Genomic DNA, 19450 nt, shown 5'->3' with positions numbered 1-19450 from the left:
TATATTTCACACAGTGTTACAGCACTCTAGTCTATTTTTAGATCCAGTGTGTAGGAGTTATCATGGCTTGAATGCTAATAGGCACAACACACAAAAGCAAGCTGGCTTAGGTTAGAATGTAACGCTACAAAAGAAAACCCTGTGAGGATAAAGAGGTTCTAATGTCAGAGGCATACCCTGAATAGCAGAGGGAAAAAGCGTGCAAGTCAAAGATAACCCTTGTGGCAGAGTGACCATCTAAAGATGTAGCCTGAGAATAAGGTCATACAGGAAAGAACATAGTTTCCCTGGAGCTGCTGCAATAAGTCTTTTCAGCAACTACAGCAGTGAATGGCTCCAGCTACATGGAGAATAAAAAATAATGATTAGCTATGGAATATTTTGATTTTCCTTCTAAAGTTGATACAGTCGGAGAGTTGGTGTGGCTGCTGTTGCTTTATTAAATCTCCTTAGAATTGGAGTTTAGAACACAGGAAAAGCTGACATTGGCACCAGAACATTGTCCTTACAGAGAGGTAACTGTATGTTCTAATAGAGAACCAGAGAGATGTACTGACCTAACAAAACACGCAGCTAAGAACCAGCTACTGATTCTTCTATGCCTTAAATTATTGTTGCCTGGACCTTTGGAAACTACTGATCCTCCTCATGAGGAAAGTAATCTTTTTTTTATATTCTCCGCAGAAAGAAATGATCAAACAGAACAGGAAGAAAGAAGGGAAATCAAACAGAGACTGACAAGAAAGGTAAAAATCTCACAACACCTATTGGTTTTTAGAAATATAGCAAAGCTAGTATCACATCAACCAGTCATAGAGGACACTATTACACAAAACCTCCTTTAGCATACATCCTCCTCAGCAGCGTCTGAGACAGTGGTATCTAGTAATCTCAATTGTAAAAATAGCTACCTTATCTCAGCTACATGAGACTTAGTAGAATATTTACATATAAACTTTAAAACAGAAAATGGATATTTGCTCACACACCACATGTTTTGCAACTATACTGTTAGAAAACAACTGCCTCAGTCTTTGCAGCCACCAGTAGCGGAGCTGCCTCCCTGCTGAGCACCAGGTGTGCTCCCACAATAAATCTCTCTGTGCATTTAAGGTATTCTCAGAACTAGACCTTGTTATTGCTCTGTTCTTAGGAACCCCTACTGGAATTATAAGCCAAATATGCTGTCAACTTCTAAATGCCAAACTGAAATTCTCACAACAGGTCCTGAAAGCCTGACACAGACAATCTGTCGCTGACTGTAGTAGAAAACCCCAACAGCATAGGATATTATACATAGATATTAAATTCATTATTATTCCTTTACATAATGTAAATGCATTTTATCAATATCCAGGTTAAAATATTTTCCTCTTTTGTCCGTTGTAAAGCCACCGTGCTGAGCCCGCAACTCCATTTAAACCGTTATTACACTCCTAACAATCCTCTGAAGGACTGAATACTTCCCTGAAATTTCCAAGGGTTTGGTTTTTTTTCTTCCATAGACATAAATGCACACTAAGCTAAGGTGGGAAGCAGAAAATGTTACACGTTTTATTGATATGTTTGTTATTAACACTAGTTTTCTTTTACAAAACTATTTAATACAGCTCAACCAGAGACCTACAGTTGATGAACTAAGAGACAGAAAAATCTTGATTCGATTCAGTGATTATGTGGAAGTGGCAAAAGCACAGGACTACGACAGGCGAGCAGATAAACCGTGGACAAGACTATCAGCAGCAGATAAGGTACTGGCATAATTAAAATGACTTAAAATATTGCTGCTTACTACTTGCTTTGCCTATAATGATACATCAGATCCTGCAAAGACATTTAACCTCTGGGACATTTAATCTCTGTAAATGTTACCAATATTTTTTATGCTGAAAGCACGCTGACCGATGCATACTGTCATAAAAAAAATGCTATTTGTAAAATGCCTATTTAGTACTATAAAGGCTTCTACGCAGCCCACCAACTGATAGGAAAAAAATGAGGAGGATACAATATTTCTTAAGGCTTTAGGGCTGCGACTCAGAAACATTTCCAGCCAATGCAGTATTAATATTTATCCCCAGATTGGAAGTTTTGTCCCAAACATGCAAATACCCTCCACTATGTTTCTAAACCTGCAAATATTTCCTTTCCTGTGTCCTACGAATGCTCGAGGAGTCACTTGATCCCACATTTTCACGAACATAAACAACCACTTGGTTTTGTTCCGTCACATACCTGCCACACAGCTGATTAACATCCTAATTTAACTTTCACATTCAGTAGTAAGAAAAATAGCTCAGCACGATTCCAGAAAGAACAGCTGCTGAATAAGTTTCGCAGTTTGAGGGCTGCAGCAAGCAGAACAAGTTGGGATGCTGAGATAATTCCCGGGTAAACATACTGCTCTGTGCTGAGATGTGGAGATCGAACACTTCATTCTCCATTCCAGCCTCTCCCCAGTAAAAAGCATAGCACGTGGTTTTAGAGGACTCGCGTAGAAAAGGAACAATGTCTGTCCACTACGGTAGATGTTCTCCTGAGCTCACTAAAACAGTGAATAAGCGATTATTTATTAATCAGTGGAATAATGATATTGTCTTCCCCTTGTATGCACCGGGTATATATTAAAATTAGTCTTTTCCTAGTTTTACTGGGTTTATACTGTTAACTAGGCAGGTTTATAAGCTAAGAAGAAAGTGTCAGAGTTCAACTGCATATACTGGTGGCATGTCAGGAATTCAGGGTCAGGAGTTTGACCTTTGCATTTGTGAATGAAAAACTTCTCTTTCAGAGTAGACACATTATTTTTCCTCATTTTTCTTTTAATAAGCCAAATCTCTGTATGAAACATGAACATGGGTATAAGCCTCATAATTTTAGGTAGCTAAACTACGAAGTACCAAATGTACAAGAATCCGTGAAAGCACCAGTATGTTCCAGTTCACTCACAGCTGCCATTTAAACAGAAGAACACTCTCACTTTTGTAGTCTTGAATTTCATTATATTAAGCACCAAAAGAGAACATCTTTCTTCACTCATGACCATGCAATCCTATGGATGCAGGTGGTAACACAGCCTGGATGGGTATTTGCAGGTTGCAATAGGGCAAACGGTCTGATTTTTATTAAAAAAATGACACACATTGAAACTCCATAAGTCAGTTGACCAGCTGATCCATTTCTCAGCGATGTGTCTTAATCCCTAATAAATTTTAACTGGAACCTTAGTGAATGTGAGACAATAAGCACTATGGGTTTAGTCTCCTGTCAGAATTGCTTCTAGACCGAAGCGACCCTGTCAGTGATCAGTAATGAACGGTAAGAAGTCTCGTATCACCAGGCCACATCACCCAAATACCCAGCATCTCCCCTGGCATAGTGTGCTGTGCTCTGCCAAACACCTATTGTTTCAGCCTTAGAAAGCTGCTGTTCTGCTCTGCAAGTCTGGTGTTTTACAATGCTTATAAATACAAAATTATTTGTTAACCTTCTTCTATTTTCAATTCCTAGGCAGCAATTCGGAAAGAGCTAAATGAATACAAAAGTAATGAAATGGAGGTACATGCATCAAGCAAACATTTGACGAGGTCAGTTTTCCAGCTATTTATTTCTATTGCCTGCTAAACCCAGCCTGCTTGAGTCCTGAATCTGTCGATTTTGCTCTTACGTGCTGGATGTGGGAGAAGAATAGGTAAAGGAAGCTTTATTTTAAAAGAAAATAGAAGTGTTTCTCTTCCTGTTCAGAACCTGGCTCTTCTGATTTTTTTTCCTTTGATTAGCATGTACTGAGAAGCCTCCAGACCTCTAGAACATCTCTCAGTTTGCATTCTTTGCACCACAGATTTAAAAGCTATGACAAAAAAATTAAATGTAGGGTATAACATAGAAAAAAAGTGTTTTTTTTTAAAAGTAGCCAAACAACTTAATACACTGCATAAAGGTTTTTAAATTAAATGGACTTGAGTGTGCAACCTTATCATCACGAACACTGCACCTTCCCTGCTAAGAGATCCAGAATTCTGCATACCGTAACAGGACATATATGCACGATACCCATAAGTAACGCAGTTGTTCTAATTGGATTTGTTCTAATGGATTCAGCCTGTAGCTTTGAGTCTCTCTTGCACGTCAGTCCAGCCGCTGTTGGAAGGAGCGCCACCCCCAAAGCACACTTAACGGCAGTCCAGGGGAGAGGTCAGGAGGGAGAACTGGTCTGGACTCTCTGTCACTCTCCGAGCGGTTGGGCCAGTGTGAACCCAGTCAATCCAGCCCTTGCTTCACACGCCAGCGCCGAGGACCAGGGCTGTGTTTAAATGTGCAAGAAAACATCCATTTCCCTTTTCTAAGTGGGGAAAGAAATGTGAGAGAGGCTGATTCCACAGGCACCACTGCTTGCAGAGAGACCTCGTTAGAGAAAAAGTGAAATAGCAATTGGTTATTTCCTACAATTTCTGTGAGGTCTCCTGAGCAAGTCCATTGCTCTTAAAATACAACCTAGGGAGCTGCTGGGTGCACAGCGTACTCTCACCCTGCCTGTAAGCATTCTCAGGTGTGTTGCTGCTAAAACAAGTTGCCTAACACTGTGCTAGGGAACGCGGTGTGCAGTCTCATGTTCTGGAAGGCTCGCTTCAGCAACGCCTGGGCCCATAATTCCACGCTTATTTCTGGAACAAGTTCCAGCTTAACTGGGCTTTGGCTGTTCAATGAAGAGAGAGTCTAGGTAAATCCACTTTGGCCTTTACGGCTCGTGTACATCGGTCTAAGTGTTACACTTATCTAACTCTAGACTGTTCAGTGCAATTGTCAGGGCCCTTTTAAAGTTACAGGACTCAGACTCGATGTTTATGGCAAGACATCGCTGCACCGATAGAATGAAATACAGGGAAAAAACTGGGATGGTTGCAGTTTAAGCCTGAAAGTGAGATATACCTTCTCTAATTGAAGCTACCTGGGGAGTTTAAGTAGATTATCATGATATATTCTAAAATTTGTTCAGGATATTAGGAGTAAACAGGCTTACAATTTACAATTAGTGCTAAGGCATTACAAATTACTGGGGCTTTAATTACATATCTCAGCCAAAAGAACAAGCCTCCAGAGCAAGAGTATATTTATTCCCGACAGACTCTTAAGACCGTTGTATATTAGACCAACGGTATGTCCTCATATTTTCCAGAGCATCAGCTCATCAGTGCTGAACTCTTACAAAATAACAAGATCGCTGCACAATAAAAAAATATTTCTACAAATGACAAGCCATTGCTTAATTCCTAAAAGAAGAAAAACCAAATCAACCCAGACCTGTATTTTCACTTGCACCCCCAAATAACTGTAAACTGGTTACAGTGGGCCCTGAGGACTGTTGCTGCACTAGTTGTGGCATATGTGTGGAAAGGTGCTGGTGAAAATTAAGACTTACAGTCACTCATACTCTTCAATACTGTTACTATACTTTTAAACAGAACAAATACTGTTTTTTTTAAAAAAACATTTTTGTTAATCTAACACAGAATTTTAAAAAATTATATATGTATTTTTTTATTTCAATGTGGTTTGAAAAATGTCTCTATTTCTCCTAGATTTCACAGGCCATAGAAATTTTCTTCTGAGAAGAATCTGTCTTTACTTTTTGATATTGCTGCTGAACACACATAAGGGAATATAAGTCTTTCCCTAAAGTTCAGTCCAGGATACCTTGATGTTTATGTGAAAGAAGGACTCTGCAGACGAAGTCTCTGCAGCACTTACATACAGAAAGAAACACAAGAGACGTACTTCGCTCTGAAGTCAGAAGAGCGGTGGCCTGTGGAGTGGGACGATCTGCTGAAAAAGACCGAAGTAAAGCTACTTGAAAGAACCTACCACTCTCCTTTCACACTTGTTTTAAACTGTTTTGCAGTCTATCTTGGAAAAGGAGATGATGTGCATGTACAGGCTTTACCATTCCAAGGCCTCTGACATAAACGGACGTGACACACTGTCATTCAGCATTACGTTGACAAGACATTTTGAACTTACCACAATTAGTTTGTAAAACACTTAAGTTCATGTTCTAAAAACTAATTTAATGTATTATAATTTCATTCTTTTTTATATAATGTCTAACAGAATCACAGCTGCAAGCATTTTTGATTCCTGTTACTTTTGTTCTTTAATTAAATAACTACTTATTGCAGGAAATGAACACGTTTCCTCAAGCTCTTTTTTTCCCCAGGGACAGCTGGGAAGGGAGGATGTTACAATTATTATGCCCCAGATCATACTGCTTCTTTATCGACATAGAGTCTTCAAAAGGATGATCTTAACTAAGGCTTTCTGTCTTGTGGAGTATCCATGTTTTGGACCAGATCCTAACTGGCATAACACGATGGTCATTCTACGCTAGCGGAGGTTCTGGCCCTCTAAAGAATGACAACTAAATGTAACAATGTACTTTGATGTTTGGCAAATTATGTTAATGCTTTTCTGACCGTAAGAAGGAAAAAAAAAGCTACTAAATGCTAATAACAAAGCAAATAGAACTGGTTGAGAAAAATGTAAAGCCAGACATTCTAATAATGCTTGACATCTAGAAACATCTGGGAATTCAAAAGACTACTAAAAGGCAAAACTTAGGAGAAAAAAAAAAAAATACACTGATAGCTGGAAAGCATGCCTGACGAGACAGCAACAGAATGGCCCATACACTCACAGGATAAAAATTTCTCTGTGAGAGGCTTAAATGCTATCCCTTTAGGAAGTCATTCAATGTTAAAAACTTGAAAAGGCACCATCCTGTAGCTTCATTGAGATGGTCTCTCTCCATGAAGCATGAAAACAATAAAGAAAATACAGTATATGAAATTGTTTGCATAGACTACTCCTAAATTGCTGCAAGGTGGTGAATAGAATCAATGCAAACAGTGGAAGGCCTAACTTTAAATTCTCTTGTGCTGCTCAGCAGGGGATGAAATGATGGAGATATAGTGCTATTCTTTGGACAAACTAATGTTTAAGGATGGAAGGTAAGAACATACAGCGCAACACTTACACGTCAGTAAGGGCAATGCTAGAAGAAACTGCGGGATCACAGGAGATGTGGTGGCCAGGACCAATAGAGCTTGCTAGCTTTGCTGTAGCTAGCTCTAACTTTGTACAACTTTTTAACGTTTGACTTATGTGAGTATCAGCTGAAGGCTTGAATTGCCCAGTTACTTCATCCAAAGATTTTCTTTTTTCCTATTTATTGCAATTTTATAACTTGCTGGCTTTTCAGAGAAACAGGTAACATTATAAATAATCTTTTAACATACTGTTAATTATATTTATCAATAATTTTAATTTTATTATTGATAAAATACTATTAATCCTAAACAACAATATAATGATAGTCCAGGTGTAATATACAAAAAGGATAAACAGAAAGGAGAGAAAGATTTCTTCGTCAGAAGAACCATTTTTAGTTTGAGAACAGTAGATGACCCACTGTTAACTATAAACTTGACTAATAAAAATATTGTATAAAACACATTAAAATGATGTTGAAAAATAAAATAAAAATATTTTAAGGGTAGCTTAGAGCAGCATTTAAAATTTGAAACAATGCCTAGAGCTGTATTACTAACGGCGTTTAACCATCTTGTAGTTATGCAGCAATATGCTTTGCTGCTTCCCCCTGTTCTCAGCTCTCCTTCCATCACAAGCACCCCAGCCTTTTTTCTGCTTTCCACCGGTAAGAGACAGAAAGCTGTGACTACTTCAGAGCCACACTGTCAGCTAACTGCTGTCAGCTTATTCGTGGGCAAGTCTATCAAGTGGTTTGGAGGCTGCATGCGTTCTCTGGGCCACGTACTGCGCTCTGTTACTGCTGGAACTTAGGACGGCATCTGCCGGAAGGACGTTTAGCTTAGCGAGGCTGTCCTCCTCGTGCCACTGCTTCCCAAGGGAAGAAAGGAACAGGCCTGCAGTGCCCTATCGCTTCATATAGGTGCCTGCTTTGAATGACACCTGGGGTTTCCCATCCACAAACAAACAAAAAACCCACAAAAAAAAACCCCAAAACTGATCTCCCTGTGCAGAACTTTGCCCTTGTGAATACTCCCCTGCAATATGCTTCATGTTTTTACATTTGTTAAATTTGGCTGTACTTGCTCCAAGCTTTTAGAAGGTAATAGGGTGGGGTGAAGACTTATAGATGGACAATAACATTTCATACTTCTATTTTATCATGAATCCTCACTTAAAAAAAAAAAAAAAAAAATCACAGTTGTGTTACTTTTCCAATATGCACTCACTGTAAGAAAAGAACTGCGCCTTGTGGTGCACTTTTTAAAACCTAGTACGGTTAAGAGAAAAATATTGTTTTACATAGAGATAAAATTCAATTGGACCGATAAAAAAAAAGTTTAACATCTCATGAGGTCCATCTAGTGGAGACGACAGTGATCACAGTCTCAAAAAAAAAAAAAAAACAAAACGCAAAACCCCACAACCAAAACCCAAACAAACCCCACAAAATCAGAGGCTCAGAAAAATTAGAAAAGCATGAAGTACACTTATGTAGATGGTATGAGTGGACCAAATTATTTACTGGCAATTTCAGTGTAACAATTTCCAGAGACAACGTAGCCTTATGGTTTTAAAATTAATTAATAAGAAATATATTTAATGTGCAACCAGTTCTGTTTACAATAAACCATTTCCCATCAGGGAAGTCTAAGAACACCAATTTCTCTGCGTTCTGCTCTCAGTGCACACTGGACAGAAACCTATCACATCTGTTTCTGATCTGAGAAGTTGTTTTTTAAAGATGGCTATTTTCAGGAAGGATAAAAGCAATCTTTTTCATAAAGCCGTAGATTAATTTAGGTGGGTAAGAACCTAGGTCCTTTCCAAGGGCATTGGGTCCCACCCCCTGCTCTGAGCGAGGCTAACTTTGAAGTTACTGTAGGTTGCTCACAAAACCCGAGTTCAGGCTACAATATGCAAGTATGGACTTCTTTTTTCTTTAATTTAAAGACAATTTAATTTAAGGACAATATTAATATAAATATACAGAAGTGATTTAGAAATCAATAGATTTTCCCATTTTCTTTGAGGATCTCTGTCAGAGTTTTCTACCATAACTTTACCTTAAAATTCAATTTTAAATCATGCCGTTTTTCTCTCTGAAAATAAACTTTAGGAAACGGTTACTCTCAGAAGTAATGAAGGATAAATCAAAGATACATGAAGTACCTGTAGGACAGAGACATTGCATGGGCAAGCCAGCAAAGAGTTAATAAAAGGAAACTGGTGAGTTACCACCAAGATGGAGACAGTGGTGATGTTCAGCAGGGAACTTCTGGATTAATATTTGGAAAAAATGATAGGCGGGTTTGAAGAAAGTCAAATCAACGAGACCCAAGTAACAGACAACAACTTAAAATTATGAAAGCCAGTCTATGAGACCTTTTAAAAAACAATTAGACAATAACAGCAGCAATTTAGCATAATTGCAGCATTCAGAACTAGCTGGAGTGAAAATAAGTAAGAGTTTGAAAGATATGTTACTGAAACCATGCAGTTTGTATGAGGAAAAGAAAAAGATTAAAGAACACAACTGTAAGTAACGGTCTCTGTGTTGATAATAAAAGCAGTATTAGGACCATAGAAAGGAAACTGAGGAAAGACAGAGGAGTTCAGAGGGTAGAAGGGATAATGGAAGAAATGACAGAGAAGCGTGTATTATGTTAAAGACAACCAAAGGACAAAATAAGAGGTAAAATGGAATGTACAATAAGGGCTATAAGGCAATTAAGTTGTGAAGCGCTGTTACACCCAAACTGGCTAATATATTCTTCTGAGACCTCTTTGGTCATAACAGCAGCTAAAGACAAGCACATACCATCCTCAGCCTTGCTCCAGAAGCTGTGAAGTGGTGTTAGTCCGGTGCTGAGTGAGCTCAGGCTCCTGAGATCCTGGGAGTGTTAATCTGGAGTCAGTTCCATGGTAAAGAGACAGTTCTGCACGTGGTAACGGAGACAAGCTCCAAGACATGCACATTCTATGAGTTATTTTCTGCATCTGTTACTTCTTGATCAGCTGTGAGCTTTTAATCCCCATTTTTTAAGAGAACTTAAAGGAAAAATATTAAAGAAATTGTTCTCAACCTGAAAAGTTTACAGTATATACATGCAGGATTGCAAGTCAAAAAAAGATTACAAGATTGTTAAGGAACTATAAAATGCAAGGTAGCTTTTTGCTTAATTTAAAAGCACATTGAGAGAAGTACTAGCTTAGAAGTTGCCCATCGGAAGAAGAAACCTTCTAGCTGATACGTGGCAACAATGGAGGAATGTAAATTATGACTCACTGGTCGTTTTCTTAGGAAATCTTCTGAAATCTAAGTATATGACTCTCATTCATATACGTATTACTGATTTAAAGCAAAATAGTAATAACATCATTTTGTAAAAAAAAAAAAGACAGACAATATACATTTTTCTTGAAATATTTAATATGATTATTTGCAACACAGTTCAACCACAAGTGTCAGAGTTTTGTTTTCTCTTAGAAACTCCTACTGAAGTCTAACAGCACAGACAAATAGGACTGAGATCAAAACAGGCAATTTGATCCCTAAACATTTTCTGACTGTATTCTGGATCAGACAAAAAGGGTATTCTGTACACACAGACCCAAAACGCAGCTTCAAAGTGAAATTCAAAGCGATTTCTCTGCAAGTCAGTTAAATAACCTATAAAAATTGTTAAAGACTTCTTAAAAAATAGCATGTGCTAAAAATCCAAGAATTTACATATTGCATTCGAGCAAGTTCAGTAAAATAATTCCAAATCTCACATATAAAAGAAGTCTTACCCACAAAGGTTTTAAGGAAAATATGCTTTCATTACAATAGTTTTTCTTGAGTGTAAAAAAAATTTTTTCAAATCTCACATTACAAAACAACGCTTACATTCACCTTGAATTTCAGGAAGGTATCTGGAAATATTACTTCAGAATTCTATCTTCTGATAGAAACAACGTCTGCAGTCCTCTGCGAACATTACACAGTTCCTCTTCGTGCTGTGTGAAAAGCATTACATTTATCACATAATTCAAATTAAAAAAAAAAAAAAGGAAGATTTTAAGTATTGTAGTTCTGGTGCACAGTACGTGCTGCTTTTAACATACCAGATACCATACTTCTCCAAGTCAACATTCAGCCTATTAAGACTCAGAACTAAAACAGAATATCCGTAGCCACCTGCTGCTTTTATCACCCAAGTAAGGTTTAAAGTATAACATGTCAGTGATACTTGGATTCTGACTAATTTTTATTTTTGATAAGGGACTAAATTACTAAAAATTGCAATTTCTAGTGTTCAAACAGCTATACTTAAACAATAAATAAAAATGAGGACAAGATAACTTCATTTACCATTTCTTTAAGAAGTTTCTCTTGGAGTCCCTTTATGTCTTCTTTCATCAGATGCATCTATAAAAAGATACTGAATGCATCCTCTCTGCTCACAACTGGTAGCCCATTTTCAAGAAGACAGTTACATCCCTATATGGTTTATAACAGAGATACAGATGCACACACATCCACCTGCCTAAGAAAAGGGACGTGTGTTGTAAAGTTGTACTTTCTTGGATGATGAACACTGGTAAACAAAGCCACAGAATACATCTTGCAGCAGTTTTCCAGATAATTGCACACACCTAACAGGATGAATCCAGCCCTAAAACACTAAAAATTATTACATTAAAGGATATCTTATGACAATGAAAAACTACAAAAATACTTACTTGGCATTAAAACTATGCTGAGGACAAAGACTTTCTATGGGAAAAAAAGGCAGTACTGATATCTGTTAGTAAAATTAAAGAATTAAAAATTATTAAAAAGAGGAAGGAAGAAAAAGTTCATCATACCTCTGAAGTAAAAATACGTTCTTCATAGTCAACAGTATGGTAGATGTTCTTTTCAAATGAAGTTTTAAGAATCTGAATTCTAAAGAATTAAAAGGCAGTTCAAATGGCTTTGCTACATATGAACTTTCCACACACATCATGGATACAGCCCATTATTTGTACTTAATGACAGGGATAAATATTGTGATCGTTGTTACTACTGGAATAGACCAGCAGGTATGTGGAGAAATTTAGATGGAGAATAGTTAAATTTTCCCTGTAACTTAACATTTTAATCTCATTTTCTCATCTCACCTACTGTCTGTAGTTTATGGAAGAGAGAAATTACATGAGAATAGTAGCTGGCCTAACTTAAACCTCAAATGAGCAGAACACAAAGCTCCACCGGGGATTAACGAAGTCTACTAACCTCTGTTGCTCATTTTTCATGTATGTACTAAAAGTATGTGTATGTTTTCTCCAAAAGGTCTGAAAAGAAAAATATTAACAGATGATAATCAGTAGGAACTAGTATTTTCTAAACTAAAACTGACTGCTATCTAATATGAATAAAGTAACCTACAACCAACACAGAATGAGTAGGAGTTACAGTCACCACAGAAGCCTGAAACAAAAAATAGTAAGCTTAGCTGGCAGGATGAGGCATTTCAGGAATTCTGTTTTCATGGAACCAGTTTCACAAAAATCTGTTCCATAACAGCTTTAGAACAATGAAAAAGAACACACATAGCACTTTAATCAGACTTTGCATATAATTTAAGCCATGGCTTCAGAGTGAAAGAAAAAGCGGATATAGACTTGTGTTTATATGAATATTTGTATAATGATTTTTACATTACAGCGTACAGCAGACCCACCATGTCAACTGGTTTGTCACTGAACACACAGAAAATCAGGTTCGAATGCCTACGTGGTGTTCCTAAAATACAGGCCAATTGAAAAAACGGCTCATGAAGTAGGTTAAACAGCCCATTAAAAGTAGCAGCAGTAGTTTATTCTAGGAAAAAACCCATATAGTTATGCCTCTAGAAATTCTAGGGGCACAGCATTAGCTAATCCTAACACCTCAAATTCATTATTTGAAATTTGACCCAACTGTAAGCAAAATTATAAAGGCTTTTAAAATCAGAGTTAAATATCTAAAGCTAAAGATGATATGAATAATCTATGGATTCCATAAGAATTCACTTTTCTCCATGATCAAGCAATTAAAATACAAACCGAGAATTCTTTTTCCATGTTTTTCAGGGACTGAGAATCTTTTTCAAAATTCTCAAGTTCCTCAAGGAGAGTAAAATGAAATTTGTCCAGCTGCCTGATCCTACCAAAACAAAATGAGTTGCTTTTAGAAGGCATTCATTGGATTTTAAGGGTGTTTTAAAAGAAATATTTTGTTACAGACCTGCATTCATGAAGCTGGTAACTCATTGTTGTCAAATGCTCATGGGCAGCTCTTAATGATTGCTTAGTAAAATGATCCATTTTCTGTGAGCGGCTCTATGAGGATGTTTTAACATTAAATTCAGATTATTTTCACTTTAGGAAAAAAAACCTGTAGTTTAGTACTGTAATTGCTTAGTATCAGATCATAGTGAGCAAAAATCCTTTTTTTTTAATCATCTCCCTAACCTTTAAGGAAAAGCTTTTTGTTAATGAAATATAAACAAACATGGGTTTATGTCTGATAAAATTCTACCTAATTTAATTAGAAGGACATTATTTGAAAAATATATTTCCTCAAAACAGAGAAAATACACATGGAACAAATGGTGTATGCTTACAGCTGTCTTAGATGAACAAATGCATTATTCAGGCTTGTGTCTGGGAAGGGACTTCTTACAAGGGCATGCAGTGATAGGAAAAGGGGTGATGGCTTTAAACTGAAAGAGGGTAGATTTAGATTAGCTGTAAGGAAGAAATTCTTCACTGTGAGGGTGGTGAGGCGCTGGAACAGGTTGCTCAGCGAAGTTGTGGATGCCCCATCCCCAAGAGTGTTCAAGGCCAGGTAGGATGGGGCTTTAAGCAACCTGGTCTAGTGGAAGGTGTCCCTGCCCATGGCAGGGGGTTGGACAAGGTGATCTTTAAGGTCCAAACCGTTCTGTGATTCTATGTTTTCCTTTTTGCAAATAGATCTTTCATGGCTTTGATAATTTGAAAGAAAAAAAGAAATAAAAATGCAGTATGCTCATTACTTCAGATATAAAAGCTTGTTTTGAAACAGACAGGATAAAAACCAAAACAGACCTGGGAAAGAAAATCATTGGAGAGTTAGGTTCATAAAGGAATAGAAAGAGGCATAAGAGGAAACTTGGATTCTGTCATTTCTTGAAGTTCTCTGCATATAGCAATTTTCACGTCCCTTTAAGCAAATTCTGTGGTGTAAGACAATTCATACACACATTACCCACACAGACAACTGATATTGTACATGAAACATCTTGCCTCAATTTTCTTAGTAAACTCTTTTTGGAGCTTCTGACATATACTGATAGTTGAACAACCAGGTTCCCAGATTTCCCCATCCAAAACAGACAGATCATTTACAGATACAGTAGATACGCTTTCAGACACTGAGGAGAAGTAGAAAAAAGATAATGTCACAATTCAGTATGAAAAGGTATCCTACCTGAAGTTACAACAGGGCCTAGAACAGCTTTTGTTATATATAGATTAATTTCACCAATTAGATAGCTAAGACCAGTTTCTATTTTTATATCAATTTTCTGACTTTTAAAATGCATATAGTCTCTACATATTTAGCATTTCTTTTTATTTCTTTTTTAACAAAACATGTAAAATGCATTTTTAATGGATATTACCTTTTCTTGTTAAAATTTTGTTACATTATTTTAAAACATTTGCACAACTATAGTCAACTTTCATTCCAACACTAACCTCTGTAAGTAACAGCATCACCTGTTTTAAATAATTTTCTAGGCTGTAACTTTGTTCTTCTGTTTCCTTTCTTTTCCTCCTCTTTGCATGCTTCTACTTCATCAGAATTGCTGTCTGTATCACTGTGATACCTTCGTTTGAGAAATGTCTGTATAGTCGGTCCTTTAATAAAGAGGAAAACAATGCTTAATTTTAGGATTATTTAGAACAATGACATGGGACGATAAAGAAGAGCTTATTGACCCTTTGATCCAAACTCTAGGATTATGTGTCTTGGCTGTAAAGCTTGGGAACTATGTAAAAATTAATAAGCATTACATTTATGGAGGGCCTGTTCAGTAGATATGAAAACTTGGTGTAAAAGAACAGCAGGATTTCAGTGGAACACATAACTCTGACCCATGCAAGACTCGCTCATTAAAGAGATTCACCCTAAAACCCTCTTTTCCTGATAATACCATTATCCTGACTTTTTCCCCCAGTATCAGTGGAAAGGTTTCTAACTCCTTCTTAAGAGTGCAACTAACTCTTTACAGTAACTGCATTTTGGAGCCAAATTTTTGGCTTTTGGAGGGTAATTAAAACAGCAGAGAAAATGAGAAAAACAGTAAAGATGGAATAACACTGAAAATATAGAAAACAAGATTAAAAGACTTGAGACATATTTTTATACCAAAAAACATTTTTCTTAACCTTTACAGAGATGCATAGAAAGTCTTCTGCTTTAAATTAAATTTTTGTACCTGACTGATGTATGGGGCCACAAGGTTCTTCACTCCAAGACTGTACTTTACTTCCACTGGAAACGGACAATGGAGATGGTGGTACACAAGCCTGAAAGAAAAGTCACCGACTTCTTAGCTTCCAAATTAAAGCACTTTTAGAAGTCTTCATCAGAAATCCACATTTATGTGGTTTTTCATTAAACTAGGGACACGAACACAGCTACAGCAAGGGAAAAAAAAAAAAAATCACTGCATGAATTACTAGTAGGTCTCACTAGATGAAAGAATAAACAAATTCTTCACCACATTAATAATTAATAATAGCAATAAGTCATACGACCAAAGGTCTAACTGTTTCTTGCAATAGGACACAAACAAAATTATTTCTTGAAGGAGTCATTAGTGCTTTTTTTCCACCAGAAGAAGTACTTACGAGAAGTGGTTTGAAGGTATACAGCAGTTTTTATTCATTTTCCAATGCTACAATAGTTGTTATATTTAATTTATATTAAATTAAATTTATATTTTATTTGGTTCAATGCTAAAACTATGAGAGCACTTTTTTACCTCAAGAATTTTTCCAAGCAGATGTCACCATTCTTTAATTTGTGAAAAATCATTTACTTTTTATTGAAAGTCAAGAAGAAAATATTTAGGCCCTGTTATTTTTTAAGATATTAGTTATAACTGACCACGTTGGGATACAATTCTTTGCTTGTATCCATATGATAAACAAATCCCTAATTTATCTCAAATACTTCAAAATTAACCTAGTAGGATTTTCCAAGCACGTCACAAGTAAACTTTATACACAGTGTTTAGCATTAATAAAGATGCATTTCCCTTAAACCTCACCATCTGTAAAGTAGACAAAATAGGCAACAGCTGCAGCTCTCTTTTGAGAATCAAAGGATTTAGTGACATACCTCTTCTTTACTTTTGGTAATAGGTTTAGTGATATCTTGTGGTTTTCCTTCAACAGAAAGTGTGTCCGAAAAGCAACGTCTGAAACTTGAATCTTCATTATTATCACGTATTTCAGATACAGATCCTTTTACACATTCTCCACCGACAGTTTTATTTGTCGTTAAGCTGAGCTACACATCAACAAAAAAATAAAAATCATTACTGAAAGGAGATGTACAAAAACATAAAACAGTTGCCAGCTGAATGGATCAATTTCAGTTAAAATAATTGTAAAGTAACTTTAAATATTCTTACCAAAGATGCTTCAGTTAAAATTGGTGAGAAACTCTTATTTCCAAACGTTAGTGTTCTAACAGTCATCTCAGGGGACTGACTTAGACATACACTTTGAATATTCTTTTTTTGTGGACAGAAATTATTGGGGGAGATTCCTTTCTCAAAGTCGAACATTTCCGTTTTTTCTGGCGTTGACTCCTGAAGACCAAGTGATCTTTCACTATAAACATGCTCTTGAGTAACGTCTCCTTCTGATATTCTTTCAGCACCTAGGAAACAGTTACTTAATGGTCAGCATGAGGAATGAAAGCAAAAAAAAGCAACGTAAAGTCCCATATTGCTCTGTTCCAGTTCTAGGTATCTGCAAGTCTCAGATGTGTGGAATTTTACTTTAAGTGTTGGCGTACGACTTGCCACACTTGCACTTTTTGCAGTCTCCGCACTATTTGAGCCGTTACCAGATTCATTGTAACACTTATGCATTGCACTTCTATATTACGCTGATGTCAAATAACTGTACCGACCTATAAAAGTGTTATTGATATATTAATACACTTCCTTAAATTATGCGGTACACAATGAATTAGGGAATATCTCTCATTTTAAAAGCATGAAATAAATGTAAAATTGTACTACTGTGATAATCCTCATTTAACCTCTAACTTTTGATACAGTACTGCTATAAATTAGAAGTCAAAATACCTACATCTCATTGTATCAAGAGATGCAGGACTCTCGGATGAAGGCATTTCAATTTCCTTTTGTTCTGCAGGATTCTTTGATTTAGTAACTGCTTTATGTACATAGGTAGCCACTCTCTTTGGCTCCGCAGACACAAAGTTCCTTTTCTGGAGTTCCTTTTGGTGATTATCATCCTTGCTTTCCCCATTCATATGTTTCTATTAAAATACAAAGTTTATGTAAATGTTATTTGTAAACACAGTGAAGTGTATATATATGCAGGTAAAGAGCTTATTACCTATTCACCTTTGAAAAAGCAGAAGGTTCAAAAGGGAACATCAATATAGGAAAAGTCATAAGAATTTCAGGTGTTCTAATGTCAATAAGCATTGAATTTCTTTAATTCAGCAGCCAAATTTCTGTTCTTATGGACTTCTTAATTACTGGAGGCAATGACTGATGCTTCAGAATTTAATCAATGATGTTTATAGACCTGTCCGTATACATTGAAACGTTATGCTAAAAGAATGAAAATGTTTCAGCACCCAGCGCCATTGCTTAATTTACTAAAAATCCTGTTTGGATATTCAGCAAATGTATTGATATTCCCTCTATCAAGTCACCATTTTCTATTGTATGCAGAATAGGCATAGCATTATCAAAACCACATTATCTAAAAGAACAAAATTTGTCTCACGAAAACCTCCCATTTAACAGACATTTTCAAAATATTGCTAAGTTTTTAAAATAAAGGACACAGTAGTTCTTTGCAGCAGAATAGGTGACATAAATAGAAACTGAAATACTATTACAACTGAGAAGGTTATTTAGGACTGATTTTCTCAGCAGCTAAATATTCATAATTAAAAAGAAGCACTACTATAAATAAAACTCAGGTCAACTTGATCACTTTGGGCACTTAAAATTCAGGTGTACTAAGTACGAAGTAGACTAGAGCTTATTTTGAAAAACATGGCAGAAGGGGGTTTTTAAGAATAAAGTGCAACTATATACCTGTATTTTTGATTTATCCTCCTTAGCAGTGCATGCTGAAGAGCTGCTTTCACTCTCTGACTCTGAACTGGAAGGCTCTCTGTAATTTTTTGCTAATGCTGCTCTTCGAGGTCGTTTTTGTCTGGTGGTTTGTCCTATTGTTTCATCAGTTCTTGAATTCTGTTTTTTATGTTTGTTCATCTTTGGAAGAATAACAACATCTTCAGTTTACATCAGAATGATTAATAATTAAATATATAATAATAAATGGCAGGTAACTTGGTTTAATTACTTGAAATCCATTTTTAGTTGCTTTGAAATAAGGTTTATCTCTGCCAAAGCTCAGAAAGTCGAACCATCAGTCTACTAAGCGTTTTGGGAAGATAAGTTTCACTGCAGATAGGGCACAGTGCAGTCAGCAATGTAAGAACCAAAAAAGTGAAGAGGCAAAATAAATGCCATTTTTGAACTACAGCAAAGCTGAACTGGGCTTCCAAAGCTCCCTCTCTGAAATACATGCACATTTAAATTAGACTCTAACCGGTTAGAAATAGAACAAAACTGAAAGTCTGCAACAGTGAGCAGGAACCGGTATCGTTGATCATCGCCCCTGAACCAATCACTTTAACTAGACTGGAATCAGTCTTCCTTTCTATCTGTCCCCCTCCTACGTCACAACTACTGCCACTCTCTCAAAACAGCAGTGCAGATGGAATCAACGTTGGACAATTGAAACCCTCAGTTTTGAAGCCCTGCTAAGAACTGAAGCCCTCTTCAGTTTTGATTTACGTGGACTAGACATCACCATCAGTATCTACATGTGGTGATCATATTTTCATATGCATGATTTACATTGAATGCATATATGTAGCTTTAAGCTACTAACATTAAATAAATTTGAATAATTATTGTACAGTTTGAGAGACCAAAGAGTAGTCTGGAGGGGACAGGGGAAGATTTGGGGTTTTTTTGGTGGGTTTTTTGTTTGTTTTGGTTTTAAAACTGTGGCTTACAAACATCTACGAGCACCTTCCATTAACACGTTCATAATCACT

At 36.5% G+C, this 19450-nt stretch overlaps 2 protein-coding genes and 1 long non-coding RNA gene across 3 annotated transcripts in view; 1 reads left to right on the top strand and 2 right to left on the bottom strand.

Moving 5' to 3' along the window:
• The window catches only part of LOC142064214 (uncharacterized), a 118878-nt gene extending 116303 nt beyond the window's left edge, over nt 1–2575 (bottom strand). Inside the window, exon 1 of the long non-coding RNA XR_012663037.1 lies at nt 2402–2575. This is a non-coding gene — a long non-coding RNA (uncharacterized LOC142064214). The remainder of the gene's footprint in view (nt 1–2401) is intronic.
• PHACTR3 (phosphatase and actin regulator 3) overlaps nt 1–7279 on the top strand; it is a 118012-nt gene extending 110733 nt beyond the window's left edge. Inside the window, exons 10-13 of the mRNA XM_075108864.1 lie at nt 685–746; nt 1611–1751; nt 3511–3587; nt 5580–7279. Of these exons, the coding sequence (XP_074964965.1) occupies nt 685–746; nt 1611–1751; nt 3511–3587; nt 5580–5595 (296 nt within the window). The 3' untranslated portion in view covers nt 5596–7279. The remainder of the gene's footprint in view (nt 1–684; nt 747–1610; nt 1752–3510; nt 3588–5579) is intronic.
• A 3178-nt stretch (nt 7280–10457) lies between these two features.
• The window catches only part of SYCP2 (synaptonemal complex protein 2), a 30303-nt gene continuing 21310 nt past the window's right edge, over nt 10458–19450 (bottom strand). The window contains exons 32-44 of the mRNA XM_075108333.1: nt 18417–18596; nt 17428–17620; nt 16740–16990; nt 16445–16615; nt 15537–15627; nt 14794–14955; nt 14341–14468; nt 13301–13395; nt 13120–13219; nt 12308–12366; nt 11899–11977; nt 11402–11458; nt 10458–11046 (exon numbers count right to left, since the gene is read on the bottom strand). Of these exons, the coding sequence (XP_074964434.1) occupies nt 10972–11046; nt 11402–11458; nt 11899–11977; nt 12308–12366; nt 13120–13219; nt 13301–13395; nt 14341–14468; nt 14794–14955; nt 15537–15627; nt 16445–16615; nt 16740–16990; nt 17428–17620; nt 18417–18596 (1641 nt within the window). The 3' untranslated portion in view covers nt 10458–10971. The remainder of the gene's footprint in view (nt 11047–11401; nt 11459–11898; nt 11978–12307; nt 12367–13119; nt 13220–13300; nt 13396–14340; nt 14469–14793; nt 14956–15536; nt 15628–16444; nt 16616–16739; nt 16991–17427; nt 17621–18416; nt 18597–19450) is intronic.

This window comes from Phalacrocorax aristotelis, chromosome 13, assembly GCF_949628215.1.
Source record: "Phalacrocorax aristotelis chromosome 13, bGulAri2.1, whole genome shotgun sequence".
Taxonomy (NCBI): domain Eukaryota; kingdom Metazoa; phylum Chordata; class Aves; order Suliformes; family Phalacrocoracidae; genus Phalacrocorax; species Phalacrocorax aristotelis.
This window is presented reverse-complemented; position numbering and strand designations above follow the sequence as displayed.